This window comes from Megalops cyprinoides, chromosome 15, assembly GCF_013368585.1.
Source record: "Megalops cyprinoides isolate fMegCyp1 chromosome 15, fMegCyp1.pri, whole genome shotgun sequence".
NCBI classification, from domain to species: Eukaryota; Metazoa; Chordata; class Actinopteri; order Elopiformes; family Megalopidae; genus Megalops; species Megalops cyprinoides.
The window spans coordinates 32,719,351-32,746,918 of record NC_050597.1 but is presented as its reverse complement, the minus strand read 5'-3'; the positions used below and the strand labels follow the sequence as shown (position 1 = coordinate 32,746,918).

The 27,568-nt window shown below is 39.2% G+C and overlaps 1 protein-coding gene across 1 annotated transcript; it reads right to left on the bottom strand.

Annotated features, from left to right (window-relative positions):
- Positions 1-4,174: 4,174 nt before the first annotated feature.
- Positions 4,175-21,901, bottom strand: bag3 (BCL2 associated athanogene 3). Its single transcript, XM_036547496.1, has 4 exons — positions 21,519-21,901; positions 7,396-7,728; positions 6,706-7,032; positions 4,175-6,403 (listed from the first exon to the last, which is right to left on the bottom strand). The coding sequence occupies exons 1-4, from the start codon at positions 21,708-21,710 to the stop codon at positions 5,828-5,830; spliced, it is 1,428 nt and encodes a 475-aa protein (XP_036403389.1). The 5' UTR covers positions 21,711-21,901; the 3' UTR covers positions 4,175-5,827.
- Positions 21,902-27,568: the final 5,667 nt, after the last annotated feature.

Genomic DNA, 27,568 nt, shown 5'->3' with positions numbered 1-27,568 from the left:
TAGGAAGCCTGGACTTGCACTTTTTGAGGAAGTGGCTGATGGTATCTTACACCATGAGCAAGCATTAAGGGATCGGGAAGGCTTTTTAACACTGTTCCTTAAATATTTATTAGCTGCTGAGCACTACACTGGTTAGGCCAAATAGATGCAATACTGCTGTACTAGTAGGGGCAGTACTACTTGGTTCTGTTTGATAGATAATACTGGGTTCACAGTTCAATACTGTCACAATATTTTTAACAAAGTTTGAATGGAAATAATTTACATTTAATTACATCCCTTATTCATTTCTGAGGGATGAAATGTGCAAGACATGTCATGTTGGAATGTGAAATTCCTCTTTATCTTCAGCTTTCTGACAGAGGCCAGCAGGTTTTGTGCCAAAACATTTTGATATTTGGAGCTTTTCATTATCCCATCTATCTTGACCAGAGCCCCTGACACAGCTGAAGTGTAGCAGCCCCAATGCATGATGCTACCACCACCAGAGATGGGCAGTATTTCTGTTACTTGTATTTGAAATATATATTTCAATTACTTTTGAGTATTTTGAGTATGTTGTATTTGACAGGGCTAAAAAATTCAAATGTAATTTGACGATACTTTAGAGTGGAATAATTTTGTATTTTCAAAATACTCAAAATACTTTCTCCATGATTTATAAAATACAAAAAATCATGTGAATACATCTTAAAATGAAGAACAATACACTCACACACAGCGATTTTGTAAGCCTACACTACTCACGGGAGGCTATTTCCGTAATCAAGTTCAAGCCAGCACATGCCTCCTGCCTCAATCAGTGCAATGGACTGTCCGTCAAAGTAAACATTTTATCTGAACTGCAATAACTATATAAAATATATCTTACTTTTTAGAATGTACACATGTTGAACACCATAGGTAAAGGCTAAAGATAAAAACAATCGATACATGTGGTCCGGTGGCTAAAGAAATGAGTGAGCCAGCAAGTTAGCTAGCTATCTATTAATTAGTACTACAGGTTGGCTTTGATGGTTAACAACATGAAACAGCTCGACGAGCATATAAGACTGGTTAGCCATGGGTAGCCAGCAAGTGTTAGCTAGATGTATAAGTCTGGGAAAGACCAGAGATCACAAGCCACAGCAAAGCTGAATTAGAGACCCTTCATTTTCTGGAGGACACCAGAAGGGACAAGCTTTCTATGGAGCTGTACCCACTGATCAAGCTCCTTTTTTCTCGATTTAACACAACCCTCCCTTCTTCAGCTCCGGTTGACAGACTGTTCTTATATACTCCATCCGCACAGGAGGCAGTTAACACCAGAAATATTTGAAAAGTTAGTTGTTCTTAAAGGCAACTAAATAAACTACTAATTGAAGTGGCTGGGTCTCAGCTACCATGTCTTTGAATTGGACATGTTCTTCCATTTTGTACAAATTCAGAATTCTCAATGTTACAAATGTATTTTCCTGTATTTTGAAAATACAAAATACATGTATTTTATCTTGATACATTTTCTGGCACCAGTATTTTGTATTTTATTTCGATACATTTATTTGAGGGGTATTTTGTATTTTGTAACAAGATACATTTTTTTTGTGACCAAATTTATGACAAGATACATTTTGATGTATCTTTGCCCATCTCTGACCACCACCATGCTTCAAAGTCGGTATGGTGTTCCTTGGATGACAAGCTTTATTGGCTTTGCGCCAAACTTATCTTTTACAGTTTAGGCCGAAAAGTTCAACCCTCGTCTCGTCAGACCATAGCACATTTTCTCACATGGTTTGGGGGACTGAATTAATCTTTTGGCATAATTTAGATGGGCTTGGATGTTCCTTTTTGCAAGAAAGGGTTTCTGTCTTGCCAATGATGTATGACAAGTGTCTGTCTGTTACTACATGTGTGTACATGAATTAGGACTCTTTACTGCAAACCAAATCTACCTCTGGGTACAAATAAAGTAACCTGAACCTGAACCCCACCCCATAGCCCAGACATGTGCAGAATACAAAAGATGGTGGTCACATGCAAGGAGTGACCGGTACCTGCCAGAAGTTCCTGTGTAGCTCCTTAATTGTTGCTGTTGGTCTCTTGGTAGCCTCCCTGATAAGTTTTCTCCTCATCCTCTCATCAACTTTGGAAGGTCGTCCTGATCTTTGCAATGTCTCTGTGGTGCCACATTTTCTCCACTTATTGATGATGGTTTTGACAGTGGTCCATGGTACATATCAGTGCCTTTGATATTCTTTTATATCCCTCTCTTGATTGGTACTTTTCAACAATTTGCTCTTCCAGTTTTCCTTGGCAACTCTTTGTGGACCATGGCTCTCCCAGTAGGATGCAACCCCAAGCATTCAAGCAAATCCTACAGCAACAGCTGACTTTAATCTGGGTTTAATCAGAATCACTTTCATTGATGGCAAGTGTATGCTATTTACCTACAGGCATGATTTTGAATGTGATTGGTTAACTTTGAACACAGCTAGAGCCCCCATTATGAAAGGGTGTGCAGACTTTGCAATCAGGATGTTGTAGTTTTTTTTTATGTTCATAATAATTAACTATTTATTTTTTTCTCTGGATTTTTGTTTGTTGGAAGATCACAATACAGATGGAAAAAGTCTGACATTTACATTATTGTTATTTCTGTCTTTGCATTTCAAAAACCTCTAATTTGATAAAGGTGTGTAGACTTTTTATATCCACTGTATGCTAAGATAAGCTTCATGCATTCCAATAACTGCAAATTGAAAATGCTCTGCTAATACCTTGATTTTTGCAATCCCCAATTGCAACTGAGACTATTCAACATGGATCCTAGTTTTATATGGTATAGATATTATACTAGCTATGACTAACATAAACCAAGCATTTTCTCTCTTTCCTATCATTTTGTTGATTTCTTGAATTTTTTATTCTTTCAATATACAATTGTTTTCACCCAGTTATCAGCCTATAAACTAAAAAGAAAAAAAACTGGATGGAGAATGGCACTGACAAGGGAGAAGCTAACATGCTAACCAGCATTCATCTATGGCTTTAATGTATTCTTCTCAGCTGTCTGTGAAAACTCTATAAGCCTCTAATAAGTCTCTATGCAGTTAATGTCAGTTTGGGCCTACTTTCAAAGCAGCTTCTCAGAAGCAACTGACAGAATGAAAATTTCCCCTTCACCATGGCCTTTTCTGAAAATGTCTGACTTTCCAGGCTTTTGAATTTGTATTTTTTGGCTAGTTCCCCATCTGACCAACAATTCTCAGTTCCCTTCTGTATGGGATACATATTTGTGTGAAACTTGAGCTGACATATTCACACTTTATTAGGAAAGTCTGAATGTCCTGTTTATGTAAAAATGGATCCAACATGGCCGAAATGAATGTTTGGTGATCCTGATCAATAAATACTCATTTGACTTTTATATTAGGCTAGCTGCAATCAATTGTTCATATATTGCATATTGTCACAGTGGGTCAAGCAGCAGGCAGTACACATTTATTACATTCAGTTGCACTTTATTTTTTTGTACAGTCTGTACATTCTGTACCCTTGAATCAGAGCTGAATCATTGTAAACTATCTTAGACAAACATGCAGCAGTGACACTTCACTCCCCACATGCTGCTGTCTATACAAATACATCCTCACTCAGGATCGTGCAAAGTATTTACCCACTCTGTCTTTAAAATAAATCAGTATTTATTCTGGATACTGTTTACATCTTTCATCCTGCACCTGCATCTTCACTGTGAATCTAGACATGAAAATAATTTATATACATTTACTCAGGGTATGGTCAAACTGTATCCATCACTGCAAAAAATAATAAAATAAAATTACATTTAAAAAATAAAACAAACAATCTACGTCATAAGTCTGGAACCGATCCTATGATCCTATTACAGCACTGACAGGTGACTGACAGAGCAGTGCAGAAATGTGGCAGACAGAGCATCAGTGTTTTGATGAAAAGTCTGAAAATCAGAGTAAAATATTCTCAAAGAGACTCAAACAAAACTATATTTATATAAAAAAACAAATACAAATTATATATACATATATATATATATATATATATATATATATATATATATATATATATATATACACACACATATATATATAAAAATGAAAAAAAAAAGCAAATGACATTTTTGCAGAATGGAGAGTATTCTTCCCAATTTTAAAGAAACTGAAACACTACAAAATAGGATTTTTTTTAAAGTGCATGAATATTAAATCAGAAATGTTATTTAGAGCTGGATGTCATCTCCCATTATTAAATAACAAAACTGCATTGGCTGTTGAAAATAGGCCTCATCTGGATTCTTCACTTCTAAAACATACAATGGGGCACATGCATAAGACTGTAGTATCTTTCTGCCAAAATAGTTCCACTTTCAAATTTATTTCCATAGGTATGAAATGATGGCAAACAAAAAAGATTTCAGAATTCCATTCCTTGCTGTTGAAATGACAAATCAGAGTTTAAATTCTGTAACAGTTACACAGAGAGGGAGAACACAGCAGTATTAATAACAATCCCTTTAAATTACCAGGCATTTTGAAAATGCATTTGTGCCACTCCCTAATCAACATGACTATGCTTTGCTTTGCACTGGTGCTATGCTTCAATGGTAATTCCAAGGAGGGGTGCTGTTTTAGTTGGCATTGTCTGCAGACATGGTCAGGTTTAAGCTATGGTAATACTATCCAAATTGCATGGGAGGAGGGTATTTGGTACTTCTATATTCTTGGCCAAAACTGCTGGAAATGTGCATTTTCAAAACGAGTATTTGTGTGTCTCAGGTCAAGCATCACTTGGTATTTTCATGCATGTGCCCCTTTGACTCTTTGAATCAAGATGACAAAACTATCACTGCAAGGTGATCACTGATCCTGCAAGGTGGCACTCCATGGTGAAAGTGGAAAATTTTGTTTTACATCGTGAAACACTTCATTGAATAAGGTTAGGCCATTCAAATACTGGAGGAGGGCAGGCAGTGAAACCAAGTCAGGAACTAAATGTGGGCAGAATGCTGCGGCTGACACATGCTAACACATGCACTGACTTGATGTCTGAAATATTAGCTAGCCAATCTGGCTAATCTTACTAACTATCTATTTTAACATGATCTGAAGTTGGCTTGCTATTGTAAAAAGCATAATTCAGCACAACTATCAAACTAAGGGGCTAACTTGGTTTGCAAGCAAGCCAATGGAACTGCAGGTTCTGACTGACAATTAGTCATCAAGCACTGAGTGCTCTGAACACCCAAATGAACTAAAAAAACACCCCTTGGAGCTACACCTCACCGCACCTGAGAAAATCTTCAGAGAACTCTGGCTCAGCAGGACTGCACAAGGCAATGCAATTCCCAAACTAGCTAACTAGAGAAATGCTTTGAAAATAAATGTCAGCTATCTCCACAATGTAAGGAAGCTTCATGTTGAACCTTCATGTAGGTTATTTACCTGTCAAAAAGTTTTTATGCCAACTAATAAAGTGGAAAACCACTGCAACAACTCAGAGTGGTCTGGTACAGTAGGCAGTTTTAAAAACAGAGACATGTTCTGTTGTGGAAATGATCTAATTTGAGTCCAGTGGTTCTGTCCATGCTGCCTGCTTCAGGTAACTAAAGAAATTTATCACTGTAAAGTTTTAAAAATAAACTCCCGCCTGCTTGGACTCCAGTATGTCAATGCCTTCACATAAAATTTTCAGGACAATGTTAATTTAATATATAAACGATATATATACGATATTAAAAAATACAGGAATATGAAGGGAGGTTGTGGCAGCTCAAGGCAATTGCTCATATCTTTTGTTTTTGCTCTGTTTATGAACTCTCCTTTTCTATTCCCACATCCACCTGGGCACCCTGATCAGTGCTGCAATCCCCTGCCTGAGACATGCCCTCTGCTGTGTTCTTACTGAGTGCCTGCTCTGACTGCTCGCCCATCACCTCCAGTCCTTCTAGCAGGCTCTGAACTTTTCGCACGCCATCCCGTCTGGCCTGCCGCACATCCACCCGACCCTCTGGGTCCACAGAGTCTAAGGCCAGCAGTTCTTTCATCAAAAGCTCTTCCAACATCAAATACCTTTTGTCGTTCTTTTTGCCATCAAAACATCTCACTTCCTGTTCCAGTCCATTTACTCTCTCTAGAATCTGTTGCACCTTGGCTAGGCCTGGGTGACTTGGGCACGGTTCTTCTGTTTTCTGAGGCACAGCTTCTGGTGGAGTAGCCATTGCTTCCTGAAGTTCAGGTTTCTCTTGGACGTGAACTCTGACCTCTGTCTTCTCCTGCCTCTCAGGCTGCTGCTGAGCAGCGTGGGAAGCCGTTGGAACCTCAGCCTGGGACAAGACATTCATGTCCTCCATGATGGCAGGAGGAGCTGTGTCTTCCTGTTGAACCTGAACAAAAAGGACATTTTTTAGCAAATTACTCTAATTAGAATATAATTTGTAATTAGAATGACAAAATGCAAATTCATTTAGAATGATGTATGATGCATTACTTAACATCAATAAATGCCATGTCAATATTGGCAAAACTGAAAAAAAAGGCTGAATATTTCCATTCTAATATTGCCGATATCACATGAACCTTACATCAATCTCCTTGTATCCAGTCCGTGGTATTGTTTAATTAAAGTAACAGATTAATGATTTAGATGGACAGAACTGGAGAGAGTAGAGAACAAAACGGGAAGTACCTCAGGCCGTTCTCCCATGACCTGTGCCCTGATTGGTGACTGCGTTCTCACATGAGATGGAAACTGCATGGGGGGGGCTTCACGGATGGGTCTGTCCTGGGGAGGCTGCACAGGCCCAGCTGGAGTGGTCCACTCCTCAGGCTGCACTCGATGAAAGGTGGGCTCAGCTTGGGGGAAACGCTGGGAGTGCATGTTTGGGTTTAGCGGAACCTGCTGATGACACCCAGCCCCTTCATGGATGACAGGGATGGGGATGTAGCCTGGCTGGAGCTGCAGGCCTGTGCTGGAGGAGCGAGCAGACTGGTGACCAGCTCCATGGGAGGGAATCTGAGGTGTGATCAAGAAGAGCAGGAAGAAAAGAAATACAGTTTCAGACCAAGATAACATTTTGCTTTCCCATGCTCAATTTTAGAGGCATTTTACTTCCAAATTTATTTATTTTTTTACATTGAAAATTATGGTAATGTAACATAATTATACAAGTTTGACTCAAGTGTGAAATGGGGTTAAATGGACTTACTACCACAAATTATGGCAAATGTAACATAATTATACAAGCTTGACTCAAATGTGAAATGGGGTTAGATGGACTTACACATCTTACACTTACACACAGCTACCCTTGACAACTGTCACCAGCTTTAAGCATTATCAACACCAGCTGTGATTTAAGCCATTCAGAAACATCACCTCAGATCCTTGAGAGCCTGGCGAGGAGGCCACACCCTGGCCACTGTGCGTGTCACACCCCTCCACAGGGAACCTGACAGGAGACCTGGGCCGGCATGTATGAGCTGGCGTGGGAGAAGGGGTCCGTCCCTCTGCCCAAATCCTCTGCATGGGGGCTGGCTGAGCAAATGAGTGCCCTGAATGCTGTGGCCGCCAGAGGTCTACATTTTCATGGGAAACAGGGATGGGTATGTACCCCTGCCGCAGGATGGGGTATTTAACAAAGCTCTTCTGCGCCTCCTGGGAAACAGGGTCTGTAGGCATGCAGGGGCCGTTAGAGGACACCTGTTTATCCTGAAACATAAGGACACAAACCTTCCTGTAATCAGTTCTTCATTCTTACAATTTCAGTACTAACCAAGTTCACAATAACACTGACTATACTGGGGGATATTTGAAAAAATCATTGCCACAAGACAAAAGTTATCTGGGGGCCTTCTCTTTTGATCTGACAATATATGTTTTCAGAACCAATGAAGAAACGGCTTGAAAACATGGGTCTCCTAAGGTCAACGCTATATGCAATCACACTGTGTCCCATTAAATAATATACAAAACTACCATCTAATTTTCATTAAAGTGGCACACACTACGATGCCAATGCCATCAGGAACTATCAGGGCCTTTTATTTCATGATGGTGAAAGCAAATGCTATTGTAAAGTGCAAGCGAGTAGCTAAATATGTGCTGCCAAAAATATGGCAGTGTGTGAGAAATGCATTGCTTGGACCAATTTGATAACTCCCTTCACCAGACTCATAACACAGGTGTGGTCCAGTGAAAAGGGGGAATTTTCGTTCCCTATTTTCAAAGCCCTAAGCAAAAACCTCTTAGCCAAGACATTTAATTGCAAAAATTGCAATTGTAAAAGCTTTTATGAAATTAACACTGACACACTGCAATGCCGATTAGAAAACATGTACTGCCAATGGTCACAAGTTTTGCATTTCATCTCCCAATGGAGTAAGGCAATTAAAAAACGTCACCTCATTCTGCTGTTTAATAAGGATCCATATGCAATATATGCTGGTGCATCATCACTGGTGAAACCAGCAAGTGTGAGTGCACCTGCCAAAAGCCCTGTCAGTTTAAACTGCATCCATACCAACAGGTCGCAGCTGACATCAGTCTGATCACGGTAGATTTGAAGGCTGATTCACAAAGCCCCCCTTTTTTCTCCTAATTCGGAATGTCCAGTTGTTGCAGTAAGTGGAATAGAGATGCTATTGGCCCTGGAGAGCCCAAATATCACTGGTTGATGACACCCCCTGGACCATAGAGCTCCGCATGCACTTTGTGCAACTCAGGTGTTCTTTAACCATGTGAGCAGAAGGGTTTGAAATTAACATCTGGCAGCGTGCAAATTCTCTGTTGCGGGTTAAAGTTTTGGGGCCACTCTTGTGGGTGCATTCTGCATCAACGAGAACTTCACTATCAAAAATATCATTTGAATATGGGTCAAGATAAAGGCATAATTTAATCCAGAAGAAGTACAGCTATCCAGCATGTTCTGGCCTATGCTCTAAATGTAATCAAGATATTTACATCTACCTCATATTACATTACATTATTGGCATTTAGCAGACGCTCTTATCCAGAGCAACTTACATAGGTTACAGTTTTTTTATAATGTTATCCATTTATGCAGCTGGATATTTACGGAGGCAACTGTGAGTTAAGAACCTTGCTCAAGGGTACAGCAACAGTGCCCCAGTGGGGAATCCAACTGGCAACCTTTTGGTTACAACTCTGGCTCCTTAACCACTATGCTACACTGCCGCCCCAAATTTTTGTACCCAACGTAGGGCATGTACCCACGACCCTCAGATTAAGAGTCTCATGCTCTACTGACTGAGCTAGCCTCATATCGTCCTGCGTACAAACCAAGACGTTTTGGGTAGAGGCTGAAACACAGATTTCTCTGATGTTAGAAGCAGAAGTGGGGTTGAACTCTTTTCAGTGTATTTTGGGCTATGATTCATGAGAACCAGATTTATAGAGACACAGAAAAATTCTGCAGTTGCTCTGGCGCTCACCTCACCTTGCAATAGTGCAGTTATGGACTGATGAAGCTGCTCCCTAAACTCCTCATTGGCTTTAGAGCATTTTATACATTTTTCCATAAAACAGATTAACCTATGTCCTAAATGGTGAACTAGACACCTTTTTGATAATATGGAGGCTAGTGCTTCAATATTTATGACAGGAACTCTCTTATATATTATAGGGCTGCATAACATTGTGAGGAATTCTGTGAAATGTATAATACTGCCTAATTCTGTGAAGAATTTTGACTGAAATGACAGTGTCTGACGAGTGTATCATTATCTGTTTGTGTGTAGGAGTGGGTCTATGTGTGTGAGTGTATATGTGTGCGTATATTGGTATGTATGTGCGTGGCCATGTAGAGGTGTATTTGGCTCCAAGGATACAATGTGTCTACCCCCCTCCCGATTTTTTTATTTTACCATTTTATTTTTACACTTGTCATTATTCTATTATATACTATGTCATTATTTATTATTTTCTCCTTCTCAATCTACAGCTAAAATATTATTCTAAAGGATGAATGCTTGAAATGTATGAATGTTAATTACATACACCTACTATCATTGATGCAGGTACGAGAATGCATGCTATTGAGAAGACTGTACACATTACAATATACATATTACATATGGAATTCTCTCTCTGTCTCTCTCCCTTTGGGCATGCATGGGTGTATCACGGTGAGTGTGGGTGTGTTCAGGAGCGTGTGCTTGGTGTATGGTTTATTTATAATTTTAAACACAAATAAAAATAAACAACAGTAAATACCATGCGTTATGATCTGACTTTGTCTCCTGTTACTAAGCAGGCTGCATGAGCTTGCAATGTCATGACAACCAATATACCACATGCTGTTTGTTAAACATGAGCTGAAGTCACTTTTATATATATCCGGTACTAACATTACCAAACAGCTAGCTACCATTAGTTTTGTGGTAGATGCTTGGAAAAAGGCACTGAGGGACCAGTCAGCAACTTTCTACAGATGGGTACAGGTCTGAGGACGAGGGGTTAGCAAGCATGCTAAACGCTGGAGACAAGCGATGTGTATTAGAGAACAAAGCGATGCTGCTACATCCGACCAGAGCCATACGGCGCCTCTTGATGGTAACAGTCTGCAGAACACGGGGTTCCCCATGACCATATATGGACCTCACTTCCGGAGTTTAAACCCTATGGAGCCAATTAGATTAGGAGGCTCAGGAAAGACTCAATTAGAGAGGGAGCTGTTTAGCTATGCACAACTCAAATCAAAACACAAAACCAATCAAAAACAGCACCCCCTCTGGTCATTGTAATTCATGTAAGTGCACCTACTGTAACTATATAAAAAAGAACTAAACCTTATACTTGTTGAACTTCTGCTACATGCTGATGTTCCCACGGCCGGCTGTGCAAATAAACCTTCCTGTATTTTTCTACGAACATTTGGATCTGCCTCTTTGTCAGAACCAAACACGTTTTAGTATTTGGGACATTTACTAACATAACCGAGAGTCAATTAAGTGACAGATTGGTTACATCCCTACTATACAGTAAATTAGCAGATGACTGAAAATTTAGAATCATAACTTTATTCACCAAGCACAAATGTACAAGGAATTTTTCTTGATGCAGGTGTCAACATTAAAAACACAAATTCAAACAGAACTATACAATACAAAAACAACACAATAAATACAATACAATTAAACAATTAAAGATACTATGCAATGCCATCGGTTATATACATTTGTGCAATGAGTTTACAGTTTTAGAGTTCCATTGTGCAATCTGTGGGATGGAAAATTTAAGTGCGTAAAGTGTGTAACTGGACAGGGGGCAGATATGGGAAGGGTCCTTGTTTGAGAGGATTACAGCCTGGGGAAAGAAGCTGTTCGGGTGATGTGTAGTTCTAGTCTTTATGGATCTCACTCTCATCTGTGTTTAAAGGGTAGCCGCTGGAAGAGAGAGTGGGCAGGATTTGAGGGATCACCCATAATTTTCCCCACCCTCTTCCTCATACTGGACGAGTACAGGACTGTGGGGGGGGTGCACATGACAGCCAATGATCTTCTCTGCACATCGCACAATGCACTGCAGTTTCCACTTAGAGTGCGAAGATGCAGATCCAAACTAGACAGAAATGGAGGATGTCATCACTGATTCAATTATGGCTGTATAGAACTGGACCAGTATCAGGATGTATTCTGAGTTAGAATTCAAATGATCAACTCATTATGAACTCCTGAAGCTGCTTAATAACAAACTGATCATTTGAATCAGCTGTGTTGGAGCAGGGAGAGATCTAAAACATGCAGGGCAGGGGGTACTCCAGGAGAGGGTTGAGAAACACTGATCTAGGGCATCAGTTCCTGCCCTAGATCACTAGAGCCCCTTGAGACCTGTTTGGGCACCTGAGAGTTACTCAGGTAAAGTTAAGGGTATGTGCCTCTGTTCAGTGTTCATTGTCTGCCTCCTGGTGCAAAGTGGGAAGCAAACACATTAGATTCTGTATCAGATGATCTCATGCACCTGTGGCTGCTCCCAGTGGGCACAGTTTTTGGTGTGGTAGTTGAGTAGAAAAAAAGGAGGGAAAAACTGATATCAAAATCAAAAAGAAAACTTACACAGAATAATATAGGGCATATTATCTACCACTAACTGAACAATGACTATTCCAAAATAAACCAACCTCATGTTTCTAAAATTATTTTGTTCAGCTTTGTCCTGTGTTTTTTTTGAATACATACATCTTCAGTGAAACTGTATTTTTCTGATGGCAGCCTTTTATACCCAACTTTAAACCATCACAAAAAGAGGACTACATCACAACAGGTGTACAACATCATTTAGAGCAGTGGTTACCAACCTTTTTTCCTTGGAGCCCCCCTGCTTGTGTCTAAGAAAAGCTGACCCCCCCAGCCTGCACACACACACACCAAAAGAATAAAGTGATTCATTCCAAATCTTTATTGGCAAAAATTAACATCAATTATAGTTTTTTTTCCCCCTTTTCTCTTTGGTTCATCCTGGTTATCTTTGGTTAATATATAATAATAATATAATAATATACAACACCCCTTTTACTTAAATTTATGTGTGTGGATATCTGTACGCATGTATGAATGTATGTATGTACATATAAATATTTGTGTGCATACATGTGTGTATTTGTATATGTGTGCATGTGTATTTGTATATATGGATGAAATTTTTTTTCTTTCCTTCTGTTTGTCACCAGGTGTATAAAATACACACAAAAAATAATAATTGCAAGGACATGAAAGTATGTGGACATTTTGTGGCTGTACTGGTTGTTCACTCTCTACAATGTTTGTCTCATTGTAGAGTGAATGTGTCTGCTAGGTATGCTGTTTTGATCCAAAACGCATCAGTCATGTTCGCACAGTGGTCAACTGTGATCTTGCAAGAATTCCTTTATTTTTTCCTGCAGTTCCATAAAACACACAAGCACTTGTCCATGCGGCAACCAGTGTACCTGTGTGTAACAGCAGTGTTTGATGTGCTTCATCCTCACACAGCTGGGCAAACAGTCTCTTGTTAGAGGCGTGAGCCTTAATGAAGTTTACAACTTTAACAAAAGTTGCCAGGGTGTTACTAAGGTCTTCCGTAAGCTTTTTACTGGCCAGTCTTGGTGATGTAGCATGCAGTGGAAAATTGCGCACCCCAGGGCTTTTTCCTTCAATCGGCTGTTAAATCTCTTGTTTTTGTCCATCATCAAAAAAATGATCTTTTTTAACCTTTTGCATGTAACTTATTTCATGCTATGCAGTGCACGTGTTACGTTATATGGTTTGTTATGTTTTCATTAGCGTTAATCAGCTTCTCATAGTTTTCACCGTTGCATTTGCTATATTTCTTAATGTTAAATCGCTGTTTCCTCCAAGCTAAAATTAGCTAGAATTTTTCCAATCTCGTCTTCTAATCACACCGGTGTGAGCATACACGCTAAATGGCTAATCAAACCGGTGTCACCATACTTGCAAAAGGGTTAAATCGTTTTATATACAGACTTTTGATTATCCAGTAAGTGTGTTATTATGATTTTATTTAACATATGCAAATCTAATTTTGACAACCTCACAACCTTTTGACAACCGCACCCCCTATGATCTTTGGCGCCCCCTTGAGGGGGGTGCAGACCCCAGGTTGGGAACCATGGATTTAGAAGAATTCTGGATTAGTGCCTCTATTTTCAGTAAGGCTCCTAATTCAGCAAAGCCACAAGGTATAACCTATATAGTTTTTGTAGAGGTGGCCTGTGCTCTTTTTAGCCTAGAAGTTTAAAGCAGGGTGTGAAGATTGTACAAACTAAGTAACTACGCTCATAAAAAAGATCTGCACTCCTGGTAATTTTAGATGAAATGCTTTAAAATTTCCCTGTTCCAAGGTTTCATGTATGGAGCACATAACCCAATCCTGTGGCGACTGTGTCACTAAATAGCAGGTCAGAGCAAATTCTATATCCTTAATACAAAAATTGTAACCTGCTAGAGCAAACATCTTTCCAAAGCCATGACTTAGGGGTTACTATGAAAGCCAGCATTAATAAGATGTTGTGCTTGAAAACAATAATGAGCAATATGATATTGCATATCACTTAAACATAAACATACAAACCTTCACCTTTGTAATGCAGAGGTTTAACAAGAAGTTTTGGTCATTTTTATTCTGGGTCCAACACCAGGTTTCACTTGTATACTAAAACAAATATAGGATTCCCTAGCTAATCTCTGCTGATTTAAATATCTTTAAAGTCACAAACATTATAGTTACACAAAACTAAAAATAAAGCTCCTTGGCACACCACTTAAGCCATTCACTATTGACTTTAACCTGCATTCTGTTATGTGTGAAATGCTTTAAATACTTGATGTTATGTAAATGTGCAATACTGACTGCAAACACTGCAGGTTTACAGTGCAATCAGAATAGCTATGACACTGATGGTGCAACTGAACATCTGAATTAATTCAAAGAATCAAAAATAGCAGCCTCATCTATAACATTAGACAGCATCAGGCTATCCAGTTACAGCTCAGAGCCAGGCAGGCATTCACGGCAAATGGTACTGAGAATTTAGCCCCAATGGTTTTAAGTCAAAATGTGCTCAGATTACACCATTCTTGCACAGATAATTCACTTACCACAGCATGGATGGAAATTATGATCACCCATTCACCCGAGGTTAGTACAGGCACAGGCGCATATCAACTTTGGGTTACCACCCTGTCAGACAAGTGAGATTTGTCAGCGTCAAGCAGTGAGTAAACTCAGGTTAAAAAACCTTGATAGATCTTGACTTGACATGGTTTCTCATGTCTCAAGTCTGTGTCCTTACCATGTTAGACATTCACAGTACATGTAGGGTATTTGTCACATAATATCCATTCAGCATCATGAATGAATGAGTCCATCTCCTAAATGATCAGGATTACAACTCAAAATAAGCACTCAATCACTATTTGATACAGGAAATATATCTACAATATGTACATGTGTATTATCTAGTCACAGACCTACAGGATTCATTAACTGACGAAACTCCTGCAATTCTTGCTCACTGCTGACACACTGCTTGCATTGCATAGAAGCCAAAACTAGGCTACCCGATCCAAAATAATTCTGTCTGTCTGAAATATGGGATGTTTGTGCAGAAAAAAGCAAAGCAGGTTGCTGGTCACTCACATGAGCATCCAAGGTTTCTCTACTGTCACCAAACCAATTGTAACTTCTGTACTTTTCCAGTCTGTCTGCTGATTACTGAAATTTGTTTCCCCAATCAAAACATTGACTAATTATATAATGATTTATTACTGAAATGTGTTTGTTTACTTTCAAAACGCACTAAGAAGCACCCACATTATATCAATGAAGAGCTTGGAAAGATGTTAGCGCATATATGGCTTTGCACCACCTGGTACATCATTATCCACAGGAAGGGGCGGTGCAAACAGATGCTTTCTGAGTGCAGGTAGGAGGATCAAGCTTATTTGCTTAGCTACTTGCATATTGTACAGTCTTCTTCATCTTGCTGAGTCCACATTGTTGGTCTACGGCAGCGTTTCCCAGACCTCTCTTGGAGTACTCCTTGTCCTGCATGTTTTAGATCTCTCCCTGCTCAACGGTCAACGGTGCATACGCACTAAAATCGTGCTGAGAACTTTTCTACACATAAAACGGTATTTACGAAAAGATAAACATGCGTACCTCTGCGCATGGTCTCAAGGTGGCATTCACATAAAATCTCTAATTTGCAGATTGGCAACACCAAGAGGAACTAACGGTAATGCAAGTAAACGGGTCTTGTGTCAATCATTGATGAGTGTTATCGCGCCAGGTCCCAACGCCAAGATGAAGTGACTGAGGGGGCAGTTAAAAATGGCGAGGGGGCAAATCTTTTTAAATAGCAAAACAGTAGATTATCATCCTGCTATTGCCTATTTCTGCATTTTTTTTCATCCTGCGGGTGGTAATATAGTGGCATTTTGACTAGATGCGAACAATTCCCTACCTTACCTTTTCCATGTGTTTGTGCGTCATGGCCATAATATGAAATAGGAATATTTGGGGCAGATTGCCGGGTCACCACCTAAAATTGGTCTGGTGGTAGGTTTAATGAAATTCATTGATTTAACCATGCAATAGCCTCTGAAAGGCTAAATAACAACACAAGACTACTGTCTCAAAATCAAGTAATACATTTATTTCACAGCAGTGGTGAAGCCAGTATTAAAAAAAGAGGCCTTTTACAGGGCTCCAGATGGCAACTAAAATGGTCGCCAATGTGACTAATTTTTAAATTTTGTGACCATTTTTTTTTCTGCCAGTTGAGAGAAGCCACCATTACCCACAAGAAAAAAAAAAACAAATGGTCATATGTTTTGTTTGTGTACTGAACTCTCATCTCCTCTTGCGCCTGCGTCTACCTGTCCTTTCGCGTGAACTCCTGTACGGTTTCCAATACATAAACTTCTCTGCACCCCTGTCCTGCGGTGGTGAAGCGTCAGCTGTACAGATGAACAGAAACAGTGGTTGAAGATAGTTTAACGTCAAGTTTATCGGGTTAAAAATTTGACGTGTTAACTTTATGAACCTTTAACTTTATGAATTTATCCAAACCCAGCTTCCTCTACATCAGATGCCAACGATGTTTAGACCAACTCCACCAGTGACACTTCTCAAGTGCAGTGGCGGTGGGTGAGCTGGAAACAGGGGAAGCCCGAACACTACCTTTAAATCATTACTTTCAACCTGTTCCCCTTTATCCCCCTTGATTAACAATAAAACAAATAATTCACAGAATAATTGAAACCATTCGCGTAATCAGAATAAATGATTATGCTCGTGAAACACCGCAGATTGTCTGAAATTTGTGTGCTATTGCGAAAGCTACAGCATGAGATTGCTTAATCAGCAAGGATGGTAATTTGAATAATTAAGTGGCAAGTAATCCCAAAGCTTTCCCTTAAATGTTTCACATTATAGCTTTCTTGTGTTACAAAATTCAAATTACAAAACGGAGCTAAATTTAGTTAGATCGATTTAAATTACTGAGAATAAACTTTAAGGTTAGGTTGAGTGCAGTGAACAATAACGTTTAGAACACAGACCTCACAAAAGCTGCGATGTGTCATGAGCATTTAACGTAATTTAAATCGATAAATGCCATCCTTGTCAATTAAACAATCTCACATTGTAGCTTTCGCAAGCACACAAACTACAACGGTTATGCACATTAGTGAATTGATACAGAGAGCTCTTGACAAACAGTGGACGTGATGTTACAGCTGTCCAAAGGGAATGGAGAATGCTGAAAACATTAGTGAAAGGTCAGTTCATGGATAAGACATACATTGAGTTATGGAAAGTGATGCTAAGGAAGGAGCCATTCTGCACAGATTTTAAGAACATTCTTCACTTAGTTGAAATTGTGCTGTGCTTCCCATATTTGCAGCTCAGTGCGAAAAAGGATTCTCAGCATAGAATAGAATCAAGTCAAAAATGCGCAGTTCCCTAAGTGTTACAACACTGGAAGACTTAGTGAGGATCAGTACTGAGGGCCCCTCACTTGAGCAGTTTGACCCAGAGCCCAGTGTGAGGCGCTGGTTGTCTGCAAGCAAAAGAAGGTGCAGACCTAACTACACTGGCTGGCCAAGTGACACTGACATGGTGGCGGTGGGAGATATGGACTCTGAGCCTGAATAAACAGGAAACAAGTAATTGTAGATAGTTGTATAAAAAAGTGGAAAAAAAATAAAAGAAGACTGGACATTTAAGTATTTATGGTAATATGACTGCAGTATATTGAACATTGCACATATTGTGTATGTAAAGAATACACTGTGTAGACTATGGAAGGCAGAGGAAACAAAGGCACTCAGTACAGAGGGGAAAGAAAAGGCAGATTTGGCTCCTAAATATTTTGGGTTTAGGAGCCAATGGCTCCTAGATTTTTTTTTTTTTGCATGGAGCCCTGCCCTATAGAAAAATAGCACAAATGGTCCTACAGCAAGTTGTACACAAAGATTGACACATATGGCCCTGGGTCACCCGGGAACAAAAAATCTCTGCTAAAGTTTACGAAGTAGCAATCAATGAATGTTGCTAGACCCATTTTTACATTGAGGTAAAATGACCTACAGAATTTTTTAGATGTAATGGGCCACCTAGTTAGTTTTATTGATAGCTCTTTTCTATAATGTAGGATTTAGCTAAACTTGTTGATATAGCCAGCTAACCAGACAATTATTATATCGCTAGGCAGCCGATTAGTTAGCTGAATATTATAGCTAGACAGCAAGCTGATTTATATCCCAGAAGATAACTTTCAGCGAGAAAAGTTTAACTAATTTGGATTGGGCTTGCAAACACAGCTCACTAAGGCACCGCCTAATGAAATGTCAGACAATGTACATGGCTCAATGTGGACCCTGAAGACCTGAAGTTTTGAGTTTGGAACCAGACATCTACCCGCTGTTTTGTCATTTATTCTCCCTCAAGTAAACACACAGATGATCAAATAGTCGACAACAGTCATTTAAATACATTACATTATTGATAACTATGCCCTATTCGGCAAGCAGAAATTTAGTTTGGACATGCAGATTTCTGACCCAATTGCCCAACTGGGCAAGTGAGAAAAAACCTTAATATTGAACCCAAATAAAACTATCCATTCAATTTTATGCAATTATTATATGACATCAAGTTATGCAGCCAAAATGTGGCTTAAAAATCCCAGTAAACATGCTACTACATTTGGTGTATGCATGTTACAAAACATTAACTAACTAATTTCACTGAAATTACATATATATTACGTATGTTATTTCATGCTGTCATTGTTGCCGTTTGTCTCCAGGCTGACAACAGGTCATCGTCAACAAAGTTGGTTTGTTTATTGCTCATAATGACTGCAATCACTTTCTGTTGGGTGACAGTCACACAGTCATGGCTGCCATCACTCTGTGACATTATTAAGTTATTAACTGGTATCAGAAAAAACACTGACTTACAAATCAAATTTTGTGAATTCTAGATAATTATATATACATGGTTTATTGTATGGCCTTCCTAACATATATGTGCATTTTCATTAGCACATGGTAACCAGATTTTAAAATCTTACTGCAGGGTCCACAACTCACACCCACAGGCCTGCAAACATGGGTCGTTCCTCTCCCCTTGGTGGGTTAAAGCTGTAGGGTCACTGTGGTGGGTGTTTTTTATGCAAAAAAAGAGAGGATAATGGCATACTATGTTATTAAAAGAACCCCTGTAAAACACAAGCTGTCCAAATACACAGTGTTTCAGTCTAGTTCCCTTTTTTTACTGCAAGTCATTTTGTTCAGTTGTTCAGACAGTAATATTAAATGCTAGATAGCCAGCCAACTGTAAAAATGGCTGTTACTGAAAGCCACCTGTTTTTTCAGATCATATAATGGAATGGACTTGTGTATCTATGTATACAAATACTGGAAAATACTAATTAAATACTAATTAAATACTAAACCGTCTTTGAAACGAATTGTTCAGTACTGGTAGTAAAAGCTTAATGCCAAATCAAAGCTATCAACTACATGTGGTGCAAAGACATGAAGTGCTGAATGGTCTGCAGTGTACTGTATTCAAGTGTGCCTTTTGTACAAGATGATAATTTTTAGATAAATTCCAACAAATATAAATACAAATGCTGGCCTAAGTGGTGTACTGTAATTTTTTTTTTAATTTAAAAAAGTACACTTGGAGGCTAAATTTGCCCCACAACATGTAGGATTGTAACAGGAACAGCGTACTTGTTTAATACTTCCTACATGTTGTGGGGCAAGCATATTTAACCTCTAAGTGTACTCTAATTTTCCATGCATTACGCATGGCTGAAAAGTGAAAAGTGGTCAACAGGGGGCGGGCATAGCAGTACAGCAGACCCTCACCATTCCTGGATTTGCTATTTGTGCTTTCAAGTATTTGCACTAGGCAGCACTCCTTGTTCCTGGGCCACAGAGAGCCATGCCAGCTTACGCTGTCAGACTTATTTTAACTATTACATGGGTTTATGTCATTATTGCATACTTATCCATACTAATAACTTGTTTACTGAGTTATTACATTGCTTTGGTATTGAAAATATGTGTATTTTGTGCTAGGAACAAATCCCCTTTGCACAGTCTTTATTATTAATATAGTACAGTATTTCACAGATGTCCTTTTTCACAGGAGGAGTCTCTACAACATATCCCTTGTGAGACATAACTGTTTTTCATCTTCAATAACATTGTTTCAGTATGATCTGCCACATCATCATACAATTTGTATCATGTTACTTTTTTGCTGACTTCAAAAATTTCACCTGGTCCTTACAAAACCACATGATCATATTAACATACAAAAAACTGTTAATCAAAAATGGCGATGTCTGATGTTTTCTACCATTATCTGCCAAATAAATCCATGAATCATATCTGTATGTGTACTAGGTGTATTAATGTTCCTCCACAAATGACTTATTTCACAATTTTCAATTATACCACCATATTTGCAGTTACAGTGACACCTTTTTTACAGTTCAAACATACTACAACTCTTTCTGCTACACAGGCAGACATGCTCGACACCAGAACCATTGCACCAATTTTATCTTCTGACAGCTGTCTTTCCAGCAGATTCTCTGTGACACTAACTTTGGACAACAGCAAGCGTTGATCTTTCAAAATGCAGGGGGCCAACTGGCTGAGTATGAGTCTACTGCCCCGTTATTCTTACACGACTTGACTCACGCTGAATGTTCTTACTTTATTCTTGTGTTGTGTCGTACTGATTCAGAATCTCATTTTAACGTGACACTTCATCTTGAATAAGTCAGATCAACAACACTGAACATTGAAACATCTATTTACCACCTCCTTCAAATGCCTTCTAAGGAAAAATTAGGAATAACAGAAAGCTATATTTTACCTGAAACAAGTGCGTAGCAGAAGGAGCTTTAAATAAACATTATGGAGATATCCTAACACTCAATGACAGGACTTTACAGATGACTGCCGTACGTCATGCACAAAACACTCACGGTTAGATCATAATACAAGAATAGGGCACAGCATTTTTCAACCGTTATGACAGGCATGTTGTCGAGCTGTTTTAGCGGTCGACAATTAACAACACGTACAGCAACGACTGAAATAAAATACTTTGCCACAACCTAGACTTATTCATATATTATATGAATTTCTGATGCATCTATAGATTGAGAATACCAAATTATAACCGTTGAAACGCAATCAAAGGCAGGGCTTACATTTACCTTCTCCATCTGCATTTCATAGAAAAATATCTGCGCAACAGAAGCCGCATTTCGTCAGCCGATACTCCGCTTATTTAAACACATTTTTCTACAGCACATATTTGAGTATGAAATAGCAAACTAGCAAGCATCATCCTCACCTCTAAAATCGTAAACTTAGAACACACACTCACAACCCGCGCTAAGCACTGGTGACATTTGAAACCAAATGCATATTGAATGCGCCTACCTTTTTAATGTCGTGTCTTGGGTCATTCCAGGTTGTTATGCGATTGTTATGATCAACGAAAAACGGCCATCCAGTGTGAGGGTCAATTTTAATCTCCCATCCTGGGGGCAATGGGTCGTTAGTGGCCATCTGTACCATTGGTGACGGCGTCTTCTGCATGTACAAGCTTCTTGGTTCTGTGAACTGTGCCATTTTATAGCTACGGCCCACAGGGTTTTAGGAATCCGTTTGATGACGTATGGAAAAGGGGCTGGAAGTTTCTCGAATGAGCAGGATCGGTGTTGAGACTAAAGTTCCAGGCAATCTAACTCGGAAAGTTCTAGCCGTATCAAAAGAAATGCGTGCTGACACAGACGGCTCCTCCTTGGTTCATCATCGGCACCATGTACGTCCACCTCGCACGGGGGCGGGAGTTCTCTGCCCTGACCTCACGTCACGTGTTTCATGGAGGAACACACTCTTTTCTGGTCCAATTTGTTTGCAATAGCAGCGGGAGACAGTGATGAGAAAGTGATCTGGAGTGCATGCTGTTAATTGTTCTTGCTAATTGAAATCGCGGTTTAACTTTAATCCTGACAACACTTAGGATTCATGTGGCCATCATATCCCCAACCATTAACTTTAAAGGTTAATTTAAGTGTGCAAAACAAAACGCAGTCTCTATGTACAAAAAGGTTTACATTACATAGTATGCTAAAATTACCTCACTTAAACCTTAACAACTCTGTAAATCTTATGTTACATAAAATGAGGAGAGAAATGTTTGTTAGTAGACTCAATCTAGGTCTGGAAAAATGGTTTAGCATGTTTCTTTGTAGTGACTCAAGGAGTTATTCACAGTAAAATAACAATATACATAATTGTTAAATTTTCTGTACCAACTAATCTCTAACTATATGTAGTAATCAAATACTGACATGATTATTTTCTTTATTCCTCTGAGAACTATATATTCTGCTGTTTGAAATAAAGTTTGAGTATTCAGCAGTCTGCCCAGAGGTGAGTACATGTGTGAAGTATCCCAATGTAACTAAAATAATATAGCATATAAGCTGCATGATGAAAACCTTTGCAGTGTATTGGCCAAGTTTACCACAGAGGTAATTTTGTGAATTTCCTGTCTTTTGTGGCTTTTGCCAGGATTACACTTGAACATGGTAGTAGTTTTTGTTCATGAATTTCAGATGTTTCTACCCAGATGGTGATTTGATCTTAAAATAACAACGCTAACACAGACATGCTACAAGTTGCAATTAAAGTAGTCCTACAATGATGTTGTGCCTGTTTAATGCAAGTGGAGGCAACTAGGTTTAAGAAATCTGCAAACCTTTTGGCTTGAGCCAACCTCCACAGAGCAATAAAATTTGGTTTTCAGTGTATTCTGTGTCTCTTCTCTTAAAATCACTCTCCAAACAAAACAGGAGACAAGCAAGACTGACTGGAGGGACTGACAGTGACAGACCGCTTTACATTACCAAACTTGTAGCCAACGTGTTGTCAGGAGAGTACCATGCATTTTATGGTTCTTTGCCTGGTCTGGGTTTTTTGTGATTCCTTTCCCCACTCAGGACCAGACCAAGGGCAGATAAGATCAGTCACACACATAGCAGGCAAGAGGGCGAATGGCCTACCACCATAAATACCCCTAGTGACCTCAGGTCACATACCCACTTAAGATAAGCAGCCATTGCTTTAAGAATTGCAAGAAGTTACCTAGAACCAAATCAGATACTTTAAAATCTCAAACTAATGATTGCGGTTTGGATTTACATTTGATTTTGCCAGATAAAAGCGGAAGTAGGGCGTGGTACGCCCGCTTTGTGTATTGGTAAGCATTAATCTGCCCCTCAGATGTAGAAATCTTGGCTAAATGGTGGCTGCAGTCATGTTTGGTTTAATCTGAAAGAGGTTCAGGTACCAAATACTTCTAATATAATATTAAAGAATGCTGTGTTTCAGCCAATCTCAAAGCTACTTCTCAAAAACAGTAACATCCAGATAGGCCACAACTGCAGAGGGTTGCGTTCTCCCCCTTCTCCCCTTCCTGAGCACAATCAGCATGTGTGCGTGTGTGTGTGTTTGTGTGTGTGTATTTCTTTGTATCTACATGTTCGGATCACTTACCCTTTAATACCCCACAGTTAATTATACCCTCATATTATGGGAAAAATGTTGGAAAACCCAATGCCATGTGATAACATGTGTATCTCTCAGCCAACTCTCTCCTCTCAACCCATGCCTATTAAGATTTGGTGTCATTGAGATGCCCATGCAGAGCTGAATACAAAAATGATAATCTCAAAAATATATCTGGTATTTCCAGATGTTTGGATCCACAGCACAAGATTAAGTCCTGAAAAAACTTCCAGGCACTCCCCCACCATAAAATTAATTATGCGTGGGTCAGGGAGGCCTAGAACAGGCCTCTTTGCTCAGTTTTTGCGGCACAGTTTCTGCTTATGCTCAGCCTTGATGTTCAGCCAGCTCAGATAGACGCTCAGTCATCTGTTCAGTCATCCAGTCCGTGGCTTATTTTCTCCTGCAACCTTTTGGATTTTTCCATTTGGAGTTTTGCTGCAATTGTGAGTGGTTCCTGTGTTCTTCCTTGGGAGGTAAACAATTGGCTTAGGTTATTTTCTCTTCACGCATTCATTCCTCCATTCCGTGATCTATTGCAGTGGTGATTGCATGATTCTGAAAAAGGTTGATCCACCAGACTGCTCATTTCCTATCAACGAATTTCCCGATTTAATTGATAATATCTTTAATAATAATTATTAAATTAAATCAATTCTTTTAATTATTTTACATGTTGGTTAAGTGAGGAGTTTTAGTAATTGGTGTCATTTGTGTTCGGTATTCAGAGTGCCGGACGATAAACAAGGGCATTAATTTCTAAGACTGGGTTCAGACCATTTAATTTTTTATTAAATTCTCACTTCCCCGACTGTGTTTGGTTTCTCTTCTTTCTGTCTGATGTGATGATTTCAAACAGAGAATATGTCTTTTGTTTAGGCATGCAGAGCACTGAGTAATGTATTAACCTCAAACGAGAGACTAGCTTGTCAACCTAGTAAATCTACCTTATCTACCTAGTTAGTGTAGCACAGGAGACATATTAGTCATTGTAGTGTGTGAGCCTTGTTTATACGGAGGTATTTATGAATTGAGAATTCTTACGTAACTAAATTTGTGTGTGTGTGTGTGTGTGTGTGTGTGTGTGTGGGGGGGGGGTTGTTGGCTCAGATTCCATGGGGGTGACCAGTCGACCTTTACTGCTTTGTGGTGATGTGGGCAGGACAGTCAGTGCCTAGTGAGTCTGGGGCTGGTGCCGGGGGCTGTGGTCCAGTAAGGTATTGGATGGAGATGAGGGTCAGCGTCTGACTGAAAAAGGGCTACATCTGGTCATTTGGTTGATTTTGCAGGACCTCTGGCTGTGGACAGTTACTGTGTTGCTATATGAGTTCCATTAAATCCAATGGGGGAGTAAATCAACATTTCATTTATTTTAATAAAATCTACAGCCTCTATAATTATTCAATTAGGAAAATGCACTACTCACAGGACAAATCATTTGAAATTTTAAGAGTAAACTGTTCAGTGTTTGAGAGGAAAGTTTTGCACTAATGAAAATGCTAACATATTTGTGTTTTATTTACGAAAACTGCTGCAAAGGTTTTTGCAGCTGTGCTTGCAATGTTTCTTGTTATAGTTAGAGTTCATGTGCAAAATCTCACCAAAAATTATGATGAAATTTGGTCTGTGTGATATTTTATTTTAAAACACTGAAACTGAAACTGTCTGAGCTGTCTGCCTTGGGAATCACTGGAACATCCCTGGAATGGTTCTCCGCCTACCTCAGAGGTCTCTCCTACCAGGTCTCCTGGCAGGGCTCCACCTCCTCCCCCTGGTTCCTAAAGACAGGAGTTCCAGAGGGATCAGTGCTGGGACCAATCCTTTTCTCTCTCTACACCATAAGAGGTCATAACAGTACATGGTCTGTCATATCATTCATGCATTTCCTCATCATTCATCATTCCCTTCCCTCCCAAGATGGACATCACTCCTCAAGTATCAGCATCTCTCACTGACATCTTGGGCTGGATGAACAAGCAACAGCTCAAACTGAACATTGACAAGACTGAGATAGTCTATAGTCTCAGATAGTCTCAGCATATACAGGGTGCAATCTCTAAAAATTAGAATATCGTGGAAAAAATTCATTTTTTCCATATTTAATTCAAAAAGTGAAACTTTCATATATTCTAGATTCATTACACGTTAAAGTGAAATATTTCAAGCCTTTTTTTGTTTTAATTTCGATGATTACAGCTTACAGCTCATGAAAATCATGTTCATTTCCAAAGCCAGATTCTGGAATGTGATTCATACAACAGACTCCCTGAGCGCCTTCAAGAGAAAGGTGAAAACTCATGTTTTAAAGCTGTAGCTCTAGTCTACCTTCCTCTCCATCTATCTCTATCTGTCCTACCTATCCCTACATTTTATTAAAAAAGCACTCTACACTAGTTTAGCACTTAAGTATCTTACTGACGTCTTCTAATACTCCTTGATAACTACTCTTAGAATAGAGATGCACTTATTTGGAAGTCACTCTGGGTAAGAGTGTCTGCTAAATGATGTAATGTAATGTAATGTAATGAGGGGTCCCTACCTATTAAAAGGAGGAGCACATAGGCTGTTTCTCAGTCATTGAGGATAGTGTGAGATAGAAGAAGTTAAAAATATGAATAAGGCTGAGCAGTTAGATCTGCAGAGAATTTTAAGAAAAATGTCTCTAAAAGATCAATACCTTTCAATTACCTTAAAACATCAGCAGAAGAGATAAAGCGAAAATTAAATGACCCATTATTAACAGAAGGTAAAAAGCAGTCAGACTAAACAGTACCTGATAATATGTTTTTAGACTATTAAAAAGATAACCAGTGGATATAAAATGTCTATTGAAAAAGTTTGTATCTAATCATTCTAAAAAGGGCCTAAAATGGAGAATGTGATTATCTAGCTTAGGCCCAGGCAGAAGTTCTCTGATGAAAAAGATCTGAACGTTCAGAGGGAAACCTGGAGCTATCTCCTTCATTCTCTATATTTTTTACTGGATCATGCTTATTAGTGACTAAAAGAAACTGAGATCTGAAATAATCCCAGGCAGTATTCACATCAGGGGTGAGGCCAATTTGATTTAGGCCATATAAAATTAAATAATGTAAAAAAGTTTGTTCAATGAAATCTTGAATTCTTGCATATCTGGGATAATCTGAATTCAAGTGCATACTTTTCTGCAAAGCATCTGCTCTGTGATGTTTGCTGCTGCTTCTTTTCACATTGCAGTCCTCATGACAGATACATATGAGCTGGAGGAAGACACATGCAGTTTTGTACAGGTAGATTGCAGGTGACCAACTGACCAACAGAGGTCGCTGATGTGCAACTAGATGAACACACCCCTCGCCAACATACCCACCCCAGTCCTACGGCAGAATGGGCATGATCTGCTATCCAGTGGTCATGTAAGTGTATGACTTGCTATCCCATGTTTACAAAACCTCAGCCATTTCTTACAGGGTCTCTGTTCTTTCCTGATGCATTTTTTTATTTGTTTTGTGTAATAATCATATTTTTCAGTTTCTGTGACGGATGCACCTGCTACTCAGGCACCAACTGTTTGACCTCTGGTAGATCATTTTGCTTTGGAGAGTCTCATATTAAAGTGCTGATTTTAAAATGTACAGTCCCATACACTGTACTGGTAAGAACTGTTTTAAAAATCGTAGGACCCATTTAAGAGGAAAACTATAAAATGGCTCACATAAATCTGTCCAATAATCTGTTTTGAAGGCGTAATAAATTTACATTTATTCATTTGGCAGACGCTTTTATCCAAAGCGACTTACATAGGTTACAGTTCTTTACAATGTTATCCATTTATACAGCTGGATATTTACTGAGGCAATTGTGGGTTAAGTACCCTGCCCAAGGGTACAGCAGCAATGTCCCAGCGGGGATTGAACCGGATTGAACCGGCAACC